Here is a 20767-nt window from a genome sequence, read left to right on the forward strand (position 1 = left end):
GGAGAAAAAACCAGCAGACCACCAGACCTGGATAGGAACAACCCTGGTTTAGGAAATGCTGCGTCTAGTGTAGAGGACAATGGGAAGGGAGGGACTACCAGAGACTGGTGTGTGTCTGGAAGGGGAGTCAGGGGGTGAAGTGTGTGTGTATGTGTGTGTGTACCTTGTTGGCCCATGTATCTTCATCCCAGGTGGTAAGCTGTAGGACTCTGATGATCTCACTAATCTCAGCACTCATCTTCTCAAACGTAAAGCATCTGTTTCTCTCTGCCTCATCCACCCCAGCACTATGCGTGCTCTTAGTCGCTACAAATATCTTTATGGCTGGTGAGAGAGAGATGGGGATTACTGCAGAGTACATGGACTAGTGTGTGTGCGTGAGTGTGTATCTTTGAGAGAATGAGAGCCTGAGTGAGTGTGTATAGAGAAATGGTGGGCTGGGAGTAATTCTGCCAGAGCCAAGTTCTAATTACCACTGCAATTATCAGTGCTGCTATGACAACTCTGGTATCTGCTGGGCAGCTGTGTGTGCGATGAGTGTGCAGAGAAGACGGGCAGACACACACAAATAAACAGAGAGACAAAGCTCATGTGAGAAGAGGCAATAGTTGTTTGACAGTTCATGGAGGTGAGCAAATTCACACACACACAAACACCAACTGAGAGAGAGTGGGAGAGAGAAAGAGAGAGACAGACAGTCCGACAGACCTGATATGAGTACAGGCAGTAGTTGTTTGACAGTGTTCAGGGAGTTGAATAGCATCTGTCTGTGTTCCTGATGGGTCAACTCCTGCTGTCGCTCCTCAATCATCTTAGACATCTTAGTCATACCTGTAGCCAATCACAATACAGAGTGAAAAATATCCTGAACCAATTATCTTCATGGTCAGAGGTTACCTGGTGTTCTTAGTGTAGGTTATCAGGGTTAGAGGTCAGGTTAGAGTTTCAACCTGTGGTCTGGTGGTCCGCTTTTAACCTCTTACATCTATGGGGGCGCTATTTCATTTTTGGATGAAAAACGTTCCCGTTTTAAACAAGATATTTTGTCACAAAAAGATGCTCGACTATGCATATAATTGATAGCATTCGAAAGAAAACACTCTGTGCGTGCCCTAGAACGTGAGCTTCAGGCAAAACCAAGATGAGATGGCATCCAGGAAATGAGCAGGATTTTTGAGGCTCTGTTTTCCATTGTCTCCTTATATGGCTGTGAATGCGAGAGGAATGAGCCTGCCCTTTCTGTCGTTTCCCCAAGGTGTCTGCAGCATTGTGACGTATTTGTAGGCAGATCATTGGAAGATTGACCATAAGAGACCACATTTACCAGGTGTCCGCCCGGTGTCCTGCGCCGAAATTGGTGCGCAAAAGTCACCTGCCAGTATTTTTCCATGGGATACAGAGAGGCAAGCAAGCTTCCACGAACTGCATATCAATGAAGAGATATGTGAAAAAACACCTTGAGGATTGATTCCAAACAACGTTTGCCATGTTTCGGTCGATATTAGTAGTTGTAGTTAATCCGGAAAAAGTTTTACGTTGTAGGTGACTGAATTTTCGGTTCGTTTCGGTAGCCAGACGCAATGTAGAAAACGGAACGATTTCTCCTACACACAGACGCTTTCAGGAAAAACTGCGCATTTGGTATGTAACTGAGAGTCTCCTCATTGAAAACATCAGAAGCTCTTCAAAGGTAAATGATTTTATTTATTTGGTTATCTGGTTTTTGTGAAAATGTTGCGTGCTAAATGCTACTCAAAATGCTATGCTAGCTTTGCATACTCTTACACAAATTAGTCAATTTCTATGGTTCAAAAGCATATTTTGAAAATCTGAGATGACAGTGTTGTTAAGAAAAGGCTAAGCTTGAGAGCAGACGCATTATTTTCATTTTATTTGCGATTTCCAGAAATCGTTAACGTTGCGTTATGCTAATGGGCTTTAGTCACAAACCCGGAGCCGGGATGGGGAGTTTCAAGAATTAAGAGATTTTTTTTTTCACATTTTCACATTTCACATTTTTTTGTCAATGTTTTTTTCTTCCAAAATTAATAACAGTATTAATGGTATTCTAAGCAATTTAACGTTACTTTTACGTTACTTTTCACAACTCAAATTGTTAATAATAATAAGGCTCTAATCTATTATCTTCACTGAGAAAAATACTTGACCTACCCGATTTGTTCTTAACTGACTTGTCTAGTTAAATAAAGGCTAAATAAAATAAATAAAAAGACTCCACGAATGGTAGTCCTCATGAACTTTTGATGTTGATTTGGTGGTTCCCAGAAGGGAAAAGGTTGGAAACCGCTGGGTTAGAGGTCAGAGGTTATGGGACAGAGGCTTAAGGTGAGTTCACCTGGTCCCAGTTTCTTTGTATAGGTGATCAGGGTTAGAGGTTAGTTCAGAGTTTAAGGGTCAGAGCCTACAGGTGAGGTTACCTGGTCCTAGGTTCTTGGTGTAGGTGATCAGGTCCTCCATGGTCTCCACAACCTCAGCTACAGTCAAATACTCCAGGATCCCCTTACACACACGAATGATCTTACGCACCTAAAAACACAACAAAAACACACATGCACACACACACAAATACACACACTTGGATGAGTTTTCATGTACACAACAGATAGTTAAGCTACAGCAAATCTTAACCATAACTTTAACATAACATAGCAGGTGTAAAATAAACGCCTGAAACTAGATCCCCTATATACTGGTCTTGACGCAATGAAAAAAATCTGTTGGGGGAGGTTCTCTTCAGTATTTGAGTTAAGATGGAGTGCCGCCTTGTTATAATGTCCAAAAGCGTCCGGTTGTTGGGGTATCGGCAGAGGCTACCATAACCCTGACCTTATCTCTAACCCCCTGGCTCTAACCCTTAACCCATCTAACTGTGTGACACCACAGCACACCCAACAGGACTGACCAACAAAAATGTAAATGCAACTTTTACTGAGTTACAGTTCACATAAGGAAATCAGTCAATTTAAATAAATTCATTAGGCCCTAATCTATGGATTTCACATGAATGGGAATATAGATATGCATACCTTGGTCACAGATATCTCTTAAAAAAGATAGGGCCGTGGAACAGAAAACCAGTCAGTATCTGGTGTGATCACCATTTGTCTCATGCAGCGCGACAAATCTCCTTTGCAAAGAGTTAATCAGGCTGCTGATTGTGGCCTGTGGAATGTTGTCCAATTCCTCTTCAATGGCTGTGTAAAGTTGCTGTATATTGGCGTAAACTGGAACATGCTGTCGAACTCATCGGTCCAGAGCATCCCAAACCTGCTCAATGGATGGTGACATGTCTGGTGAGTATGCAGACCATGGAAGACCTGGGACATTTTTCGCTTCCAGGAATTGTGTACAGACCCTTGCGACATTGGGCCGTTCATTATCATGCACGCATCATGCATGCATCACATTATCATGTGATGGCTGCGGATTAATGGCACGACAATGGGCTTCGGGATTGTTTCACGGTATCTCTGTGCATTCATATGGCCATCGCTAAAATGCAATTGTGTTTATTGTCCGTAGCGTTGACATCGGAAAAAGCATTCCCCGTACAGTTGAAAACAGGATTCATCCGTGAAGAGCACACTTCTCCAGCATGTCAGTGGCCATCAAAGGTGAGCATTTGCCTACAGAAGTCAATTATGATGCCAAACTGCAGTCAGGTCAGGACCCTGGTGAGGACAATAAAGTACATAGATGAGCTTGCCTGAGACGATCTCTGACAGTTTGTGCAGAAATTCTTCGGTTGTGCTAACACACAGTTTCATCAACTGTCCGGGCGGCTTGTCTCAGACAATCCCACACGTGAAGAAGCTGGATGTGGAGGTCCTGGGCTGATGTGGTTACACGTGGCCTGCGGTTGAGGCCAGTTGGACGTACTTCGATAGCAAATTTGAATTTACAAAAAAAATGACGTTTTCGTCTTTTGAGCTTCTCGTCATGAAATCTATACAGCCTACTCAATCACTTTTTATAGTTACTGTTTACTGGCTTCCTGGGCCATATACAGCGTTCCTCATTGAGTTCCCTGAATTCCTATTGGACCTTGTAGCCATTGCAGATAATATTCTAATCTTTGGTGACTTTAATAGTCACGTGGAAAAGTCCACAGACCTACTCCAAAAGGCTTTCGGAGCCATCATTGACTCAGTGATTTGATTTTGATATGAGTGGGTTTTGTCCAACATGTCTCTGGACCTACTCACTGTCACAGTCACACTCAATGCTGTCTGATCTAGCTGACATCTAGATTTTTTGGCATAATTTCCGGTCACAACTTGCAGACTTGTTTACGTGTTGCTGTGCGGTTTGTTGCTACCTGACAACTTGAAGGTTTTCACTTTTTAATAACCGTTTATAATTTGTTTTTTCCCTCCAACTTTATTTTTTCATTCAACTATTTTACTCCGGATGCTTTATCTGGACCTCCAACAGCCGAAGCTAAGTAGTAACATTAACATGATGCCTTCTAATTGCAGTCATTGTACTCATAATATACAGGAGAATGATTACCTTACGGCGAGGATAGCTGTGCTACAAGCCCAGCTTCAGACGAAATGGTTAGGCAAGGGTAATTTCAGTGTAGGAAAGGATGAAACAGCGTCTGTGCCACCAGTAAGTACAGATAGTAACGTTAGTATATATCCCCTCGCACGGTCCCCGCAGCCGGACAACTTTCTCACGGTTTCTGGAAGGAAATGCTGTAGGAATGCTCAACCGGTGTCGCTCATTCAGTCGACAGAAACTTTCAACTGGTTTTCCCCATTAAGCAACGAGTCGGAGGTCGAGCCTTCTCTGGTCTCTACTCCTCCCGTTACGGGGTCTGAGACACCGAAGCTTCCCACCATTAGCTCTGACAAATTGAAAACTCTAGTCATTGGTGACTCCATTACCCGCAGTGTTAGACTTAAAACGAATCATCCAGCGATATTACACTGTTTACCAGGGGGCAGGGCTACCGACGTTAAGGCTAATCTGAAGATGGTGCTGGCTAAAGCTAAAACTGGCGAGTGTAGAGAGTATAGAGATAGTTATCCACGTTGGCACCAACGATGTTAGGATGAAGCAGTCAGAGATCAAGTGCAACACAGCTTCAGCGTGTGAATCAGCTAGAAAGTGTCGGCATCGAGTAATTGTCGGTGACTTTGATATTCACATGGAAAAGTCCACAGACCCACTCTAAAAGGCTTTCGGAGCCATCATCAACTTTTGGGGGGGGGGGGGGGTTTGTCCAACATGTCCTACCTACTACTCACTGTCACACTCTGGACCTAGTTTTGTCCCATGGAATAAATGTTGTGAATCTTAATGTTTTTCCTCATAATCATCGGACCACCATTTTATTATGTTTGCAATTGCAACAAATAATCTGCTCAGACCCCAAACAAGGAACCTCAAGTCGTACTATAAATTCAGACAACACAAAGATTCCTTGATGTCCGTCCAGACTCCCTCTGTCTACCCAAGGAGGACAAAAATCAGTTAACCACCTAACTGAGGAACTCAATTTAACCTTGCGCAATACCCTAGATGCAGTTGCACCCCTAAAAATGAAAAACATTTATCATAAGAAACTAGCTCCCTGGTATACAGAAAATACCCGAGCTCTGAAGCAAGCTTCCAGAAAATTGGAACTGAAATGGCACCACACCAAACTGGAAGCCTTCAGACGAGCTTGGTCTACACTGTCACGATCGTCGTAAGAAGCGGACCAAAGCGCAGCGTGGTGTGAATCCATTCTTTTATTGAATGACGAAAAACACATAGAACACTTAAACAAAAACAACAAACCGAACTTGATGCTATGAAACCGAGTGCTGACGCAACAACACAGGCAATAACCCACAAAATACCCAAAGAGGATGGCTGCCTAAATATGGTTCCCAATCAGAGACAACGATAAACACCTGCCTCTAATTGAGAACCAATCTAGGCAACCATAGACCAACATAACCACCTAGATGAAAACAACCCCAGAAATCTACAAAAAACCCTAGACAGTACAAACACCCTAGAATGAGACAAAAACACACATATCACCCATGTCACACCCTGACCTAACCAAAATAATAAAGAAAACAAAGGATATTAAGGTCAGGGCGTGACAGTTCCCCCCCACAAAGGTGCGGACTCCGGCCGCAAAAACCTAATCTAAAGGGGAGGGTCCGGGTGGGCCACTTTCACGGCGGCGGCTCAGGTGCTGGACGTGGACCCCACTCCACCATAGTCTTAGTCCGCTTTTGTGGCCTCCTAGGAAAGGTGACCCTCGCCGCCAACCTAGGACTGACAACCCTACTAAAAGGCCCCACTGGACTGAGGGGCAGCTCCGGACTGAGGGGCAGCTCAGGACCCAGGGGTAGCTCAGGACTGAGGGGTAGCTCAGGACTGAGGGGTAGTTCAGGACTGAGTGGTAGCTCAGTGCTAGCCTCCCTACTGGCTTCCTGTCAAGGCAAGGGCTGATTTCAAGGTTTTACTGCTAACCTACAAAGCATTACATGGGCTTGCTCCTACCTATCTCTCTGATTTGGTCCTGCCGAACATACCTACACGTACGCTACGGTCACAAGATGCAGGCCTCCTAATTGTCCCTAGAATTTCTAAGCAAACAGCTGGAGGCAGGGCTTTCTCCTATAGAGCTCCATTTTTATGGAATGGTCTGCCTACCCATGTGAGAGACGCAAACTCGGTCTCAACCTTTAAGTCTTTACTGAAGACTCATCTCTTCAGTGGGTCATATGATTGAGTGTAGTCTGGCCCAGGAATGTGAAGGTGAAGGCTCTGGAGCAAAGAACCGCCCTTGCTGTCTCTGCCTGGCCGGTTCCCCTCTTTCCACTGGGATTTTCTGCCTCTAACCCTATTACAGGGGCTGAGCCACTGGCTTACTGGTGCTCTTCAATGCTGTCCCTAGGAGGGGTGCGTCACTTGAGTGGGTTGAGTCACTGATGTGAACTTGCTGTCTGGGTTTGTTATATCTGGAGTACTTCTCCTGTCCTAGCCGATGTCGTGTGTGAATTTAAGTATGCTCTAAGTATTATCTCTTTCTCTCTTTCTTTCTCTCTCTCATAGGACCTGAGCCCTAGGACCATGCCTGAGAACTACCTGGCATGATGACTCCTTGCTGTCCCCAGTCCACCTGGCATTGCTGCTGCTCAAGTTTCAACTGTTCTGCCTGTGATTATTATTATTTGACCATACTGGTCATTTATGAACATCTTGACCATGTTCTGTTATAATGTCCACCCGGCACAGCCAGAAGAGGACTGGTCACCCCACATAGCCTGGTTCCTTTAGGTTTCTTCCTAGGTTTTGACCTTTCTTGGGAGTTTTTCCTATCCACCGTGCTTCTACACCTGCATTGCTTGCTGTTTGGGGTTTTAGGCTGGGTTTCTGTACAGCACTTTGAGATATCAGCTGATGTACGAAGGGCTATATAAATAAATTTGATTTCATTTGATTTGACTTCCAAATTCCCTAAAACAATGTTGGAGGGATCTGTTTCACCTGTCTTTGTGATTGTCTCTACCACCCTCCAGGTGTCACCCATCTTCCCCATTATTCTCTATGTATTTCTACCTGTGCTCTCTGTTTGTCTGTTGCCAGTTCATCTTGTTTGTCAAGTAAACCAGTGCTTTGGTGTCTCAGCTCCTGCTTTTTCCTGTCTCTCTTTTTCTCGCCCTCCTGGTTTTGACCCTTGCCAGTCCTGACTCTGACTCTGACTCCGCCTGCCTGACCACTCTGCCTACCACTGGCCCTGCCTGCCGATCTGTAACTTTGCCCCACATCTGGACTATTGACCTCTGCCTACCCTGACCCTGCCTGCCGTCCGGTACCGTTGCCCCACCTCTGGTTTTCTGACCCCTGCCTGCCTTGACCTGTCTATTGCCTGCCCCTGTTTGATTATTAAATCATTATTAATTCGACGTTGTCTGCATCTGTGTTTTACCTTCATACCTGATATATGGTAGAGAAATTAACATTAAATTCCCTGGAAATAGCTCTGGTGGACATGTCTGCAGTCAGCATGCTAATTGCACACTCCATCAAAGCTTGAGACATATGTGCTGTGTGACAAAACTGCACATTTTAGGGTAGTCTTCTATTGTCCCCAGCACAAGGTGCATCTGTGTAATTATCCTGATGTTTAGTCAGCTTCTTGATATGCCACACCTGTCAAGTGGATGGATTATCTTGGCAAAGGAGAAGTGCCCACGAACAGGGATGTAATCAAATGTGTGCACAAAATTTGAGAGAAATAAGCTTTTGTGTGTATGGAGCATTTCAGGGATCTTTTACTTCAGCTCAAGAAACATGGGACCAACACTTTACATGTTGCGTTTATATTTTTGTTCAGTATCATAGGACCTCTTCACTTTGAATTTCTTCATGGACATGGATTTAACAGTGGTGAAAACTCCCTCCAGCCAATGCTTGCAAGTGCACACTTAAATGATGTTGTTGCTTGTGATTGTAAATACAGTTTCACAACTACCTACTTTTTTCCTTTTGAACCCTGCGCGTGTGTGTGTGTGTGTGTGCGTCTTGTGATGTAAGTCTTGTGATCGAGGGGAGTTGTGGTCGTTCAGTACCAGGGCAGCTGGTGATGAAACAGTGTGATGCCTATTACACTGCTGCAGACAGACAGACAGACAGACAGACAGACAGACAGACAGACAGACAGACAGACAGACAGACCCCGCCCCCACCTCAGCTTCGTCGAAAGTGAGCAGCAGGTCTGAGGTTCCAGACAGGATTCCTCTGGAACCGTCAATGAGGTAGTCTCTGGCAGGGACCGAGTAGGGATCCGCCTTCAACATCTGAGCTGCCTGCACGAGCTTAGAACACGCATTCTCCACCCTGTTAGAACACAGACCATAGAACCAGCTTAGAACACATTCATTCTCCATCCTTTTAGAACATAGACCATAGAACCAGCTTACAATATGTGTTCTCTACCCTTTTAGAACATAGATCAAGCTTAGAAAATGTGTTCTGTTAGAACACAGACCATAGAACCCTCTTAAAACAGACATTTTCCACTGTTAGAACATAGATACAACTTAGAACAATTTACCTACAGTACTGGATATACAGTGCCTTACGAAAGTATTCGGCCCCCTTGAACTTTGCAACCTTTTGCCACATTTCAGGCTTCAAACATAAAGATATAAAATTGTATTTTTTGTGAAGAATCAACAACAAGTGGGACACAATCATGAAGTGGAACGACATTTATTGGATATTTGATTTTTAACAAATCAAAAACTGAAAAATTGGGCGTGCAAAATAATTCAGCCCCCCTAAGTTAATACTTTGTAGCGTCACCTTTTGCTGCGATTACAGCTGTAAGTCGCTTGTGGTATGTCTCTATCAGTTTTGCACATCGAGAGACTGAAATTTTTTCCCATTCCTCCTTGCAAAACAGCTCGAGCTCAGTGAGGTTGGATGGAGAGCATTTGTGAACAGCAGTTTTCAGTTCTTTCCACAGATTCTCGATTGGATTCAGGTCTGGACTTTGACTTGGCCATTCTAACACCTGGATATGTTTATTTTTGAACCATTCCATTGTAGATTTTGCTTTATGTTTTGGATCATTGTCTTGTTGGAAGACAAATCTCCGTCCCAGTCTCAGGTCTTTTGCAGACTCCACCAGGTTTTCTTCCAGAATGGTCCTGTATTTGGCTCCATCCGTCTTCCCATCAATTTTAACCATCTTCCCTGTCCCTGCTGAAGAAAAGCAGGCCCAAACCATGATGCTGCCACCACCATGTTTGACAGTGGAGATGGTGTGTTCAGGGTGATGAGCTGTGTTGCTTTTATGCCAAACATAACGTTTTGCATTGTTGCCAAAAAGTTCAATTTTGGTTTCATCTGACCAGAGCACCTTCTTCCACATGTTTGGTGTGTCTCCCAGGTGGCTTGTGGCAAACTTTAAATGACACTTTTTATGGATATCTTTAAGAAATGGCTTTTTTCTTGCCACTCTTCCATAAAGGCCAGATTTGTGCAATATACGACTGATTGTTGTCCTATGGACAGAGTCTCCCACCTCAGCTGTAGATCTCTGCAGTTCATCCAGAGTGATCATGGGCCTCTTGGCTGCATCTCTGATCAGTCTTCTCCTTGTATGAGCTGAAAGTTTAGAAGGACGGCCAGGTCTTGGTAGATTTGCAGTGGTCTTATACTCCTTCCATTTCAATATTATCGCTTGCACAGTGCTCCTTGGGATGTTTAAAGCTTGGGAAATCTTTTTGTATCCAAATCCGGCTTTAAACTTCTTCACAACAGTATCTCGGACCTGCCTGGTGTGTTCCTTGTTCTTCATGATGCTCTCTGCGCTTTTAACGGACCTCTGAGAATATCACAGTGCAGGTGCATTTATATGGAGACTTGATTACACACAGATGGATTGTATTTATCATCATTAATCATTTAGGTCAACATTGGATCATTCAGAGATCCTCACTGAACTTCTGGAGAGAGTTTGCTGCACTGAAAGTAAAAGGGGCTGAATAATTTTGCACGCCCAATTTTTCAGTTTTTGATTTGTTAAAAAAGTTTGAAATAACCAAAAAATGTCATTCCACTTCATGATTGTGTCCCACTTGTTGTTGATTCTTCACAAAAAAATACAGTTTTATATCTTTATGTTTGAAGCCTGAAATTTGGCAAAAGGTCGCAAAGTTCAAGGGGGCTGAATACTTTCGCAAGGCACTGTATAACATTAATTATTATTGACAGCCCAGAGAAGGAAGGAAGGAAGCAATGAAAGACGGAAATATGGAATAAAGTATGGGTAGAAGAAAGGTAAGGAGGGAGGATTTTAAGACTATTGGAACAGGTCCTTCCTGTGACCTCATTTGGTTAGAGTATCAATGGGTTGAGCCCTCATTGGCCAGAGTATCAATTTTCTGCAAAGAGAACTAAATATAGCAGGGTTCACATTCCCTCATAACGCCTGCTGAGAACCGAGTATGATATTTATGATGCAGTGCAAGTTTGTGTGTGTCTGCCTGGGACTGCGCTGTGGACTTCTCATGTGAAGAGGTCTAAAAACTTTACTCCTACAGCAGTTACCAGAAGCGAGAAGAGACAGAGAGTGAAAAAGAGAGAGGTAGCAGCAGGACTGCTGAGTAACGGAGTCTAATCTACGCTCACTCTCCTCTGGACACTGAGTATAGCAGATCAGATCAGACAGTCAGTAGAACCCCACAGCAGAGTTCTGGACAGACAGACAGAACCACACAGCAGAACTAACATACTGATAGACAGACTCACAGCAGAAGAGAGAGCACAGCTACAGTATACACCTCTGCGCAGAGCATTCTCAGGCAAAACAGACAGTCCAGTCAGGCCTGTTATTAAATTACATCACCAACAGACAGAGTTCACATCCTGCTAAGCAAACCTAAAACGAATTATAATTATTATTTCCTCCACCGATGAGAGAGAGAAACAGACGCAGAGACAAAAAGACCAGATGGGCGGAGAAGAGAGCAACGTCACTCACTGACACAAGAGAAGGGCATCATTACTAAACCATTTATAAACTAAAGACAGAAGGCCTCTGAAACTGAAGGCTACCAAGGCTAAAAGAGATGGTATAAAATATGTATAATTAGGCTTTGTTTAGAATGGATCAAGTTTGATTTGACATGGGGTTTAAAACCTCAGCCCTCCAGTCCCCCTTTCCTGTTGTTTTTTGTGTTTCTCTCTGGTACTTTACTGATCAATGAATGCTGCTGTTTGGCTGAAGAGTACACACTGCAAACCCCTAGAAATCAGTCCCAATAGTTAGTGTTAGAGGTTAGGGGGTCAGGAGTAGATCAGAGGTCAATGTAAGAGGCGTGACTCACTTTATGAAGGCGGGAGGCATGTCTCTCTTCATCACCTGGTCCTCTGTAGTCTGAACAGTCTCCTTTCCCACCTACACACACACACCACACGCACACATGCATGCACCACACATGCAAGAATGCACGCACACACCCAAGAATGCACGCACACACACACACACGCATACACATATAAGAACAGGAAGAGGGGTTGACAGTGTACAGTAGATTGGTGTGTCAGTATCAAAAGCATCAATAGCAGGGATACATGAGTAATGTAGTGCAGCATATACAGCACTAGAACTACACTGAGTATACAGTGCAACTCATTATTAGGAAGGTGTTACTAATGTTTGGTATACTCAGTGTACAGAAATAAAGACAGGTTGGCAATCGATGTTTCAACCACTAAACATCATGAACCCTTGAGAATTACATCACATAGCTTGATGGCTGCCATGTAAGCACCTCCTGGGCTATACTTAAGCAATAAGGCATGAGGGTGTGTGGTATATGGCCAAGGGCTGTTCTTAGGCACAACGTGAATGCGCCTTTGTAGGGGAGAGAGGATGGCCATCCTGGAATGTGATGAAGACTACGTTGGCATGGGAGACCAGCATGTGGTCAATCACAATTTATGGAATTATCTAGATAATTGATCATGTTTTACCACTTAAAAGAGCAAGGCACAGCTGTGTTTGCACCTTCTCCACATGGCGGGACCTTCCCACGAAGTACAGGAGAATCCATGTGCCTCCTTGTGCCCGCAAGGCTGAAATGTATTAAAACTGGACCTGACATTGTCAATGTATTTTGATGAATTTTATTGTCATGTTTGGATTTGTTTAATAGCTCATAAAGAACTGAATAATTTGACATGACTTGCATTGTATGTTGTCTTGTTGATATCTTTTCAGAGAGACTGGGTTGAATTCGTTTGTTGGGCTTATCGCTTATCAGACAGGAGCATTCCTGTGTCCTGTCATAACATTTTAAGAATGTAATTAGATTACAATCCGCGGTTCCGGTTGGAGCGAGCGGCCGCATCTACACTTCGGTCCGCAGGTAGTATAACTTTTTATAACTTTTCATTACATTTCGTTATAGTACAACGGTTTGATTTGTCTAATCTTAGCAATTTCTTCTTAGCCAGCTACATAGCCGTCTTTGTATCAACGACAATTGCATAATTATCGTATTTCGTCGTCCTAACGTATCTGCCCAGCAGCTAGCTAAGCAGCTAGCTAACATCCACTGTCCACTAGCACTGTAGAAACTATTACACTCAACTGAACGACTCGATTAGCGTAGTGTCAGCTAGCTACATAGTTGTCTTCGTATCCAAGATAATTGTGCAGTTTAGAGTGTGTAGACTTAGAGTGATTATCTTAATTTACCGAGGTTAGCTAGCCAGCTATTTGTCGTCCTTAACGTAGGAAATGCTGCTAGCTAGCTAGCCAACAGCTAGCCAACCTCTACCGAATTGAACTCCAACTACCCGGTCAACATTCCGCGTCGTTCCACAGGTAGTATCACATTTTCATTTCACTTCATTACAGTACAACGGTTTGATTTGTTTGATCGTAGCTAGCCAGCTACATAGCCGTCTTTGTATCTAAGACAATTGTGTAGTCTAGAGCGATTTTCTAGGTTAGCTGGCCAGCTATTGTCGTTCTTCTAACGTAGCTAGCCAGCTAGCCCCCGAATAGCAGCACTGTAGTAACTATTACAGTACAACGGTTTGTTTTGTTTGATCGTAGCTAGCTAGCTACATAGCCGTCTTTGTATCTAAGACAATTGTGTAGCCTAGAGCGATTTTCTAGGTTAGCTGGCCAGCTATTGTCGTTCTTCTAACGTAGCTAGCCAGCTAGCCCCGAATAGCAGCACTGTAGTAACTATTACAGTACAACGGTTTGTTTTGTTTGATCGTAGCTAGCTAGCTACATAGCCGTCTTTGTATCTAAGACAATTGTGTAGCCTAGAGCGATTTTCTAGGTTAGCTGGCCAGCTATTGTCGTTCTTCTAACGTAGCTAGCCAGCTAGCCCCCGAATAGCAGCACTGTAGTAACTATTACAGTACAACGGTTTGTTTTGTTTGATCGTAGCTAGCTAGCTACATAGCCGTCTTTGTATCTAAGACAATTGTGTAGCCTAGAGCGATTTTCTAGGTTAGCCAGCCAGCTATTGTCGTTCTTTTAAAGTAACGGAACGCAATCAACCTTGCTAGCTAGCCAGCTAGCCCCCGAATAGCAGCACTGTAGAAACTATTACACTCGACGGAACGACTTGATTAGTGTAGTGTCAACATCGCAGCCACTACCAGCTAGCCTACTCCAGCAGTACTGTTTCATTTCAATCATTTTAGTCAATAAGATTCTTGCTACGTAAGCTTAACTTTCTGAACATTCGAGACGTGTAGTCCACTTGTCATTCCAATCTCCTTTGCATTAGCGTAGCCTCTTCTGTACCCTGTTAACTATGTGTCTATCTATCCCTGTTCTCTCCTCTCTGCACAGACCATACAAACGCTCCACACCGCGTGGCCGCGGCCACCCTAATCTGGTGGTCCCAGCGCGCACGACCCACGTGGAGTTCCTGGTCTCCGGTAGCCTCTGGAACTGCCGATCTGCGGCCAACAAGGCAGAGTTCATCTCAGCCTATGCCTCCCTCCAGTCCCTCGACTTCCTGGCACTGACGGAAACATGGATCACCACAGATAACACTGCTACTCCTACTGCTCTCTCTTCGTCCGCCCACGTGTTCTCGCACACCCCGAGAGCTTCTGGTCAGCGGGGTGGTGGCACCGGGATCCTCATCTCTCCCAAGTGGTCATTCTCTCTCTCTCCCCTTACCCATCTATCTATCGCCTCCTTTGAATTCCATGCTGTCACAGTTACCAGCCCTTTCAAGCTTAACATTCTTATCATTTATCGCCCTCCAGGTTCCCTCGGAGAGTTCATCAATGAGCTTGATGCCTTGATAAGCTCCTTTCCTGAGGACGGCTCACCTCTCACAGTCCTGGGCGACTTTAACCTCCCCACGTCTACCTTTGACTCATTCCTCTCTGCCTCCTTCTTTCCACTCCTCTCCTCTTTTGACCTCACCCTCTCACCTTCCCCCCCTACTCACAAGGCAGGCAATATGCTCGACCTCATCTTTACTAGATGCTGTTCTTCCACTAACCTCACTGCAACTCCCCTCCAAGTCTCCGACCACTACCTTGTATCCTTTTCCCTCTCGCTCTCATCCAACACTTCCCACACTGCCCCTACTCGGATGGTATCGCGCCGTCCCAACCTTCGCTCTCTCTCCCCCGCTACTCTTTCCTCTTCCATCCTTTCATCTCTTCCCTCTGCTCATACCTTCTCCAACCTTTCTCCTGACTCTGCCTCCTCAACCCTCCTCTCTTCCCTTTCTGCATCCTTTGACTCTCTATGTCCCCTATCCTCCAGGCCGCTCGGTCCTCCCCTCCCGCTCCGTGGCTCGATGACTCATTGCGAGCTCACAGAACAGAGCTCCGGGCAGCCGAGCGGAAATGGAGGAAAACTCGCCTCCCTGCGGACCTGGCATCCTTTCACTCCCTCCTCTCTACATTTTCCTCCTCTGTCTCTGCTGCTAAAGCCACTTTCTACCACTCTAAATTCCAAGCATCTGCCTCTAACCCTAGGAAGCTCTTTGCCACCTTCTCCTCCCTCCTGAATCCTCCTCCCCCTCCCCCCCCTCCTCCCTCTCTGCAGATGACTTCGTCAACCATTTTGAAAAGAAGGTCGACGACATCCGATCCTCGTTTGCTAAGTCAAACGACACCGCTGGTTCTGCTCACACTGCCCTACCCTGTGCTCTGACCTCTTTCTCCCCTCTCTCTCCAGATGAAATCTCGCTTCTTGTGACGGCCGGCCGCCCAACAACCTGCCCGCTCGACCCTATCCCCTCCTCTCTCCTCCAGACCATTTCCGGGGACCTTCTCCCTTACCTCACCTCGCTCATCAACTCATCCCTGACCGCTGGCTACGTCCCTTCCGTCTTCAAGAGAGCGAGAGTTGCACCCCTTCTGAAGAAACCTACACTCGATCCCTCCGATGTCAACAACTACAGACCAGTATCCCTTCTTTCTTTTCTCTCCAAAACTCTTGAACGTGCCGTCCTTGGCCAGCTCTCCCGCTATCTCTCTCAGAATGACCTTCTTGATCCAAATCAGTCAGGTTTCAAGACTAGTCATTCAACTGAGACTGCTCTTCTCTGCATCACGGAGGCGCTCCGCACTGCTAAAGCTAACTCTCTCTCCTCTGCTCTCATCCTTCTAGACCTATCGGCTGCCTTCGATACTGTGAACCATCAGATCCTCCTCTCCACCCTCTCCGAGTTGGGCATCTCCGGCGCGGCCCACGCTTGGATTGCGTCCTACCTGACAGGTCGCTCCTACCAGGTGGCGTGGCGAGAATCTGTCTCCTCGCCACGCGCTCTCACCACTGGTGTCCCCCAGGGCTCTGTTCTAGGCCCTCTCCTATTCTCGCTATACACCAAGTCACTTGGCTCTGTCATAACCTCACATGGTCTCTCCTATCATTGCTATGCAGACGACACACAATTAATCTTCTCCTTTCCCCTTCTGATGACCAGGTGGCGAATCGCATCTCTGCATGTCTGGCAGACATATCAGTGTGGATGACGGATCACCACCTCAAGCTGAACCTCGGCAAGACGGAGCTGCTCTTCCTCCCGGGGAAGGACTGCCCGTTCCATGATCTCGCCATCACGGTTGACAACTCCATTGTGTCCTCCTCCCAGAGCGCTAAGAACCTTGGCGTGATCCTGGACAACACCCTGTCGTTCTCAACCAACATCATGGCGGTGGCCCGTTCCTGTAGGTTCATGCTCTACAACATCCGCAGAGTACGACCCTGCCTCACACAGGAAGCGGCGCAGGTCCTAATCCAGGCACTTGTCATCTCCCGTCTGGATTACTGCAACTCGCTGTTGGCTGGGCTCCCTGCCTGTGCCATTAAACCCCTACAACTCATCCAGAACGCCGCAGCCCGTCTGGTGTTCAACCTTCCCAAGTTCTCTCACGTCACCCCGCTCCTCCGCTCTCTCCACTGGCTTCCAGTTGAAGCTCGCATCCGCTACAAGACCATGGTGCTTGCCTACGGAGCTGTGAGGGGAACTGCACCGCAGTACCTCCAGGCTCTGATCAGGCCCTACACCCAAGCAAGGGCACTGCGTTCATCCACCTCTGGCCTGCTCGCCTCCCTACCATTGAGGAAGTACAGTTCCCGCTCAGCCCAGTCAAAACTGTTCGCTGCTCTGGCCCCCAATGGTGGAACAAACTCCCTCACGACGCCAGGACAGCGGAGTCAATCACCACCTTCCGGAGACACCTGAAACCCCACCTCTTCAAGGAATACCTAGGATAGGATAAGTAATCCTTCTCACCACCCCCCCCCTTAATGATTTAGATGCACTATTGTAAAGTGGCTGTTCCACTGGATGTCAGAAGGTGAATTCACCAATTTGTAAGTCGCTCTGGATAAGAGCGTCTGCTAAATGACTTAAATGTAAATGTAAATGTTTCTTCCTTTGTTTTCGCCAGCAAAGTGTAAAGTAATGTTAGTTAATAGGAGGGGTGAGTTCCGTTTTTCATAGTTAAAAGGACTGTGTCTCCTTTAGTTAATTGAGACCTTATTTGCAAGCCCCTTGTGTGTACAGACACATAGATCTTATATCTGAAGTCTTATTAGGTGATAGTAATTTACTCTGTTTTATGCTGTGTAAAGTCTTCCATGTACACTGTTATTGTTTGAGAGTTAGTTTATTCTTGACTAATACATCTATTAGTTGATTTGAGTGAATGCATTCCTCGTTCATAGAGTACCTCTTTGATTGACTACTTTCATAAATTAGAATTGGCAAATTCTTATTCATTAAGTTAATTACACACACATTGTATTCTTGAGGTACCAACTTGACACCTCTGCTTAAAACTGACTCAATTAATTAATTGATTAATGCTCTTTGTGTCTAGCCTCTTGTTAATTGCAATAAAGGTTCATTTTAAACACATGTAAACAAAACAAAAAAAGTCTGGTGATGCCCAAGCTTGCTGCATGGCTAGACCCGTTAGTCATGAAAAGGGTCTCTTGCTAAAATAGTATGTCTATTAACCTTTATATTAAATTGGAGTCAGATTGATGAATGTAGATTATTAAACATATTTTAACCAACTACGTCTTATAGCTTTTATAAACCGGCTACCAACATTAAAACAATGACTGACATATTTGAATTAAAAATGTTATTTTGATAAGTACATTTCAAAAGTACCCTTTTTGAGTTAGCTTATTCTTAGACATTGTTTGAAGCAATATACTCTACAAGTACAGCAACTTTTCAGAGTGGGCTTTCTACTAATGAGCAAAACCAAAAAAGTGAATGGGAAAATGGATTCAAACTCCCTCTGTTGGTGATTTGCTGAATGGTTAATGACCTATATTGTCAATGTCTATGTATAAAATGGGTTATATCTTCAAAAGTACCAGAGAGCACATTTAGGAAATTTGACGTGTTTGAAGAATATATTGTTCCGAACAATATGTAAAAAATAAAAATAAAAAATCAACATCAAAAAGGCTGTCATTGGGATTTTATTATTATTATTTTTATTGTTGTATCGAGAAATACTCAATATTTGAGAGCACACTGTAAGGAGTATAATAACACCAAGATGATTTCTGTATCATGTACGGTTTACAGATCACAGGGTCTTACAGCTTCTATCTCAAGGCCATCAGACTGTTAAACAGCCACCACTAACTTTGAGTGGCTGCTGCCAACACACTGACTCAACTCCAGCCACTTTAATAATGGGAATTGATGGGAATTGATGTAAAATATATCACTAGCCACTTTAAACAATGCTACTTAATATAATGGTTACATACCCTACATTATTTATCTCATATGTATACGTATATACTGTACTCTATATCATCTACTGCATCTTTATGTAATACATGTATCACTAGCCACTAAACTATGCCACTTTGTTTACATACTCATCTCATATGTATATACTGTACTCGATACCATCTACTGCATCTTGCCTATGCCGCTCTGTACCATCACTCATTCATATATTTTTATGTACATATTCTTTAGTTAGATTACTCGTTGGTTATTACTGCATTGTCGGAACTAGAAGCACAAGCATTTCGCTACACTCGCATTAACATCTGCTAACCATGTGTATGTGACAAATAAAATTGGATTTGATTTGATTTGATACAGGAGGCAAGTATAGGTCTAAAAAGGGCCTAAAATATTGTAAAAGTGACATGTAAAAAGCATGTCAAACATCCTTCCTCCCAATAATGTTTCCATGTGAGAATTTCCAGAACAATCTAATACCCAAAATATTTGTGTAATGTCCTTGTGTGGCCCTATAAAGAGAAAAAATACCCTATTAGGGTGTGGTGTATGGCCTTAGCCTATCCGGTATTCAGGCTACCTGTAATTATATTGTCCTAATGTACTATGACTTCTGCTGACATTTTAGAAATGTTTCAGATGACAACAATTGATAGAATTTAATCAAAAAATCTTTAAAAGATTTGAATGTCCATTTTTGAAAAGACTGTAAAATATAAAAACAATTTAAGACTACTAGAGAGCGTGTGCCCTCAGGCCTGGAGGGAAGCTAAAGTCATTCCGCTACCCAAGAATAGTAAAGCCCCCTTACCTGGCTCAAATAGCCGACCAATCAGCCTGTTACCAACCCTGAGTAAACTTGTGGAAAAAAATGGTGTTTGACCAGATACAATGCTATTTCACAGTAAAGAAACTGATAACAGAAATTCAGCATGCTTATAGGGAAGGACACAACAAGCACAGCACTTACACAAATTAATGATGATTGTCTGAGAGAAATTGATGATAAAATGATTGTGGGGGCTGTCTTGTTCGACTTCAGTGCAGCTTTTGACATTATTGATCTTAGTCTGCTGCTGGAAAAACATGTGTTATGGCTTTACACCCCCTGCTATATTGTGGATGAAGAGTTACTTGTCCAACAGAACACAGAGGGTGTTCTTTAATGGAAGCCTCTCAAATATCATCCAGTTAGAATCAGGAAATCCCCAGGGTAGCTGTTTAGGCCCATTGATTTTTCAATTTTTACTAACGACATGACACTGACTTTGAGTAAAGCCAGAGTTTCTATGTATGCGGATGACTCAACACTATACACGTCAGCTACTACAACGAACAGGTGGCAAGGACTAAGTTAACAGTCTAACCCTAAATATTTATAAAACTAAAAGCATTGTATTTGGAACAAAACACTCACTAAAGCCTAAACCTCAACTAAATATTGTAATAAATAATGTGGAAATTGAGCAAGTTGAGATGACTAAACTGCTTGGAGTAACATTAGATTGTAAACTGTCATGGTCAAAACATATCGATGCAGTAGTAGCTAAGATGGGGAGAAGTCTGTCTATAATAGTTTTTCACATGTTTTTCTTAACAACACTATCAGCAAGGCAGGTCCTACAGGCTCTTGTTTTGTCACACCTTGACTACTGTTCAATCATGTGGTCAGGTGCCACAAAACTTGCAAATTGCAATTGGCTCAGAACAGGGCAGCGCGGATGGCCCTTGGATGTACACAGGGAGCTAAATATTAATAATATGTATGTCAATCTCTTCTGGCTGAAAGTGGAGGAGAGATTGACTTCATCACTACTTTTAGAGGTATTGACATGTTGAATGCACCGAGCTGTCTGTCTAAAATACTGGCACACAGCTCGGATACCAATGCATACACCACAAGACATGCCACAAGAGGTCTCTTCACAGTCCCAAAGTACAGAACAAACTATGGGAGGCACACATTACTACATAGAGCCATGACTACATGG

The 20767-nt window shown here is 44.1% G+C and overlaps 1 protein-coding gene across 2 annotated transcripts in view; it reads right to left on the bottom strand.

Annotated features, from left to right (window-relative positions):
• The window catches only part of LOC135512521 (vinculin-like), a 55958-nt gene that overhangs the window by 25123 nt on the left and 10068 nt on the right, over positions 1-20767 (bottom strand). For both annotated transcript variants that reach the window (XM_064934629.1, XM_064934628.1), the window contains exons 2-6: positions 11874-11944; positions 8724-8874; positions 2439-2547; positions 709-831; positions 164-324 (exon numbers count right to left, since the gene is read on the bottom strand). In XM_064934629.1, coding sequence (XP_064790701.1) covers positions 164-324; positions 709-831; positions 2439-2547; positions 8724-8874; positions 11874-11944 — 615 coding nt within the window. The remainder of the gene's footprint in view (positions 1-163; positions 325-708; positions 832-2438; positions 2548-8723; positions 8875-11873; positions 11945-20767) is intronic.

Source organism: Oncorhynchus masou, chromosome 24 (assembly GCF_036934945.1).
Source record: "Oncorhynchus masou masou isolate Uvic2021 chromosome 24, UVic_Omas_1.1, whole genome shotgun sequence".
NCBI lineage: Eukaryota > Metazoa > Chordata > Actinopteri > Salmoniformes > Salmonidae > Oncorhynchus > Oncorhynchus masou.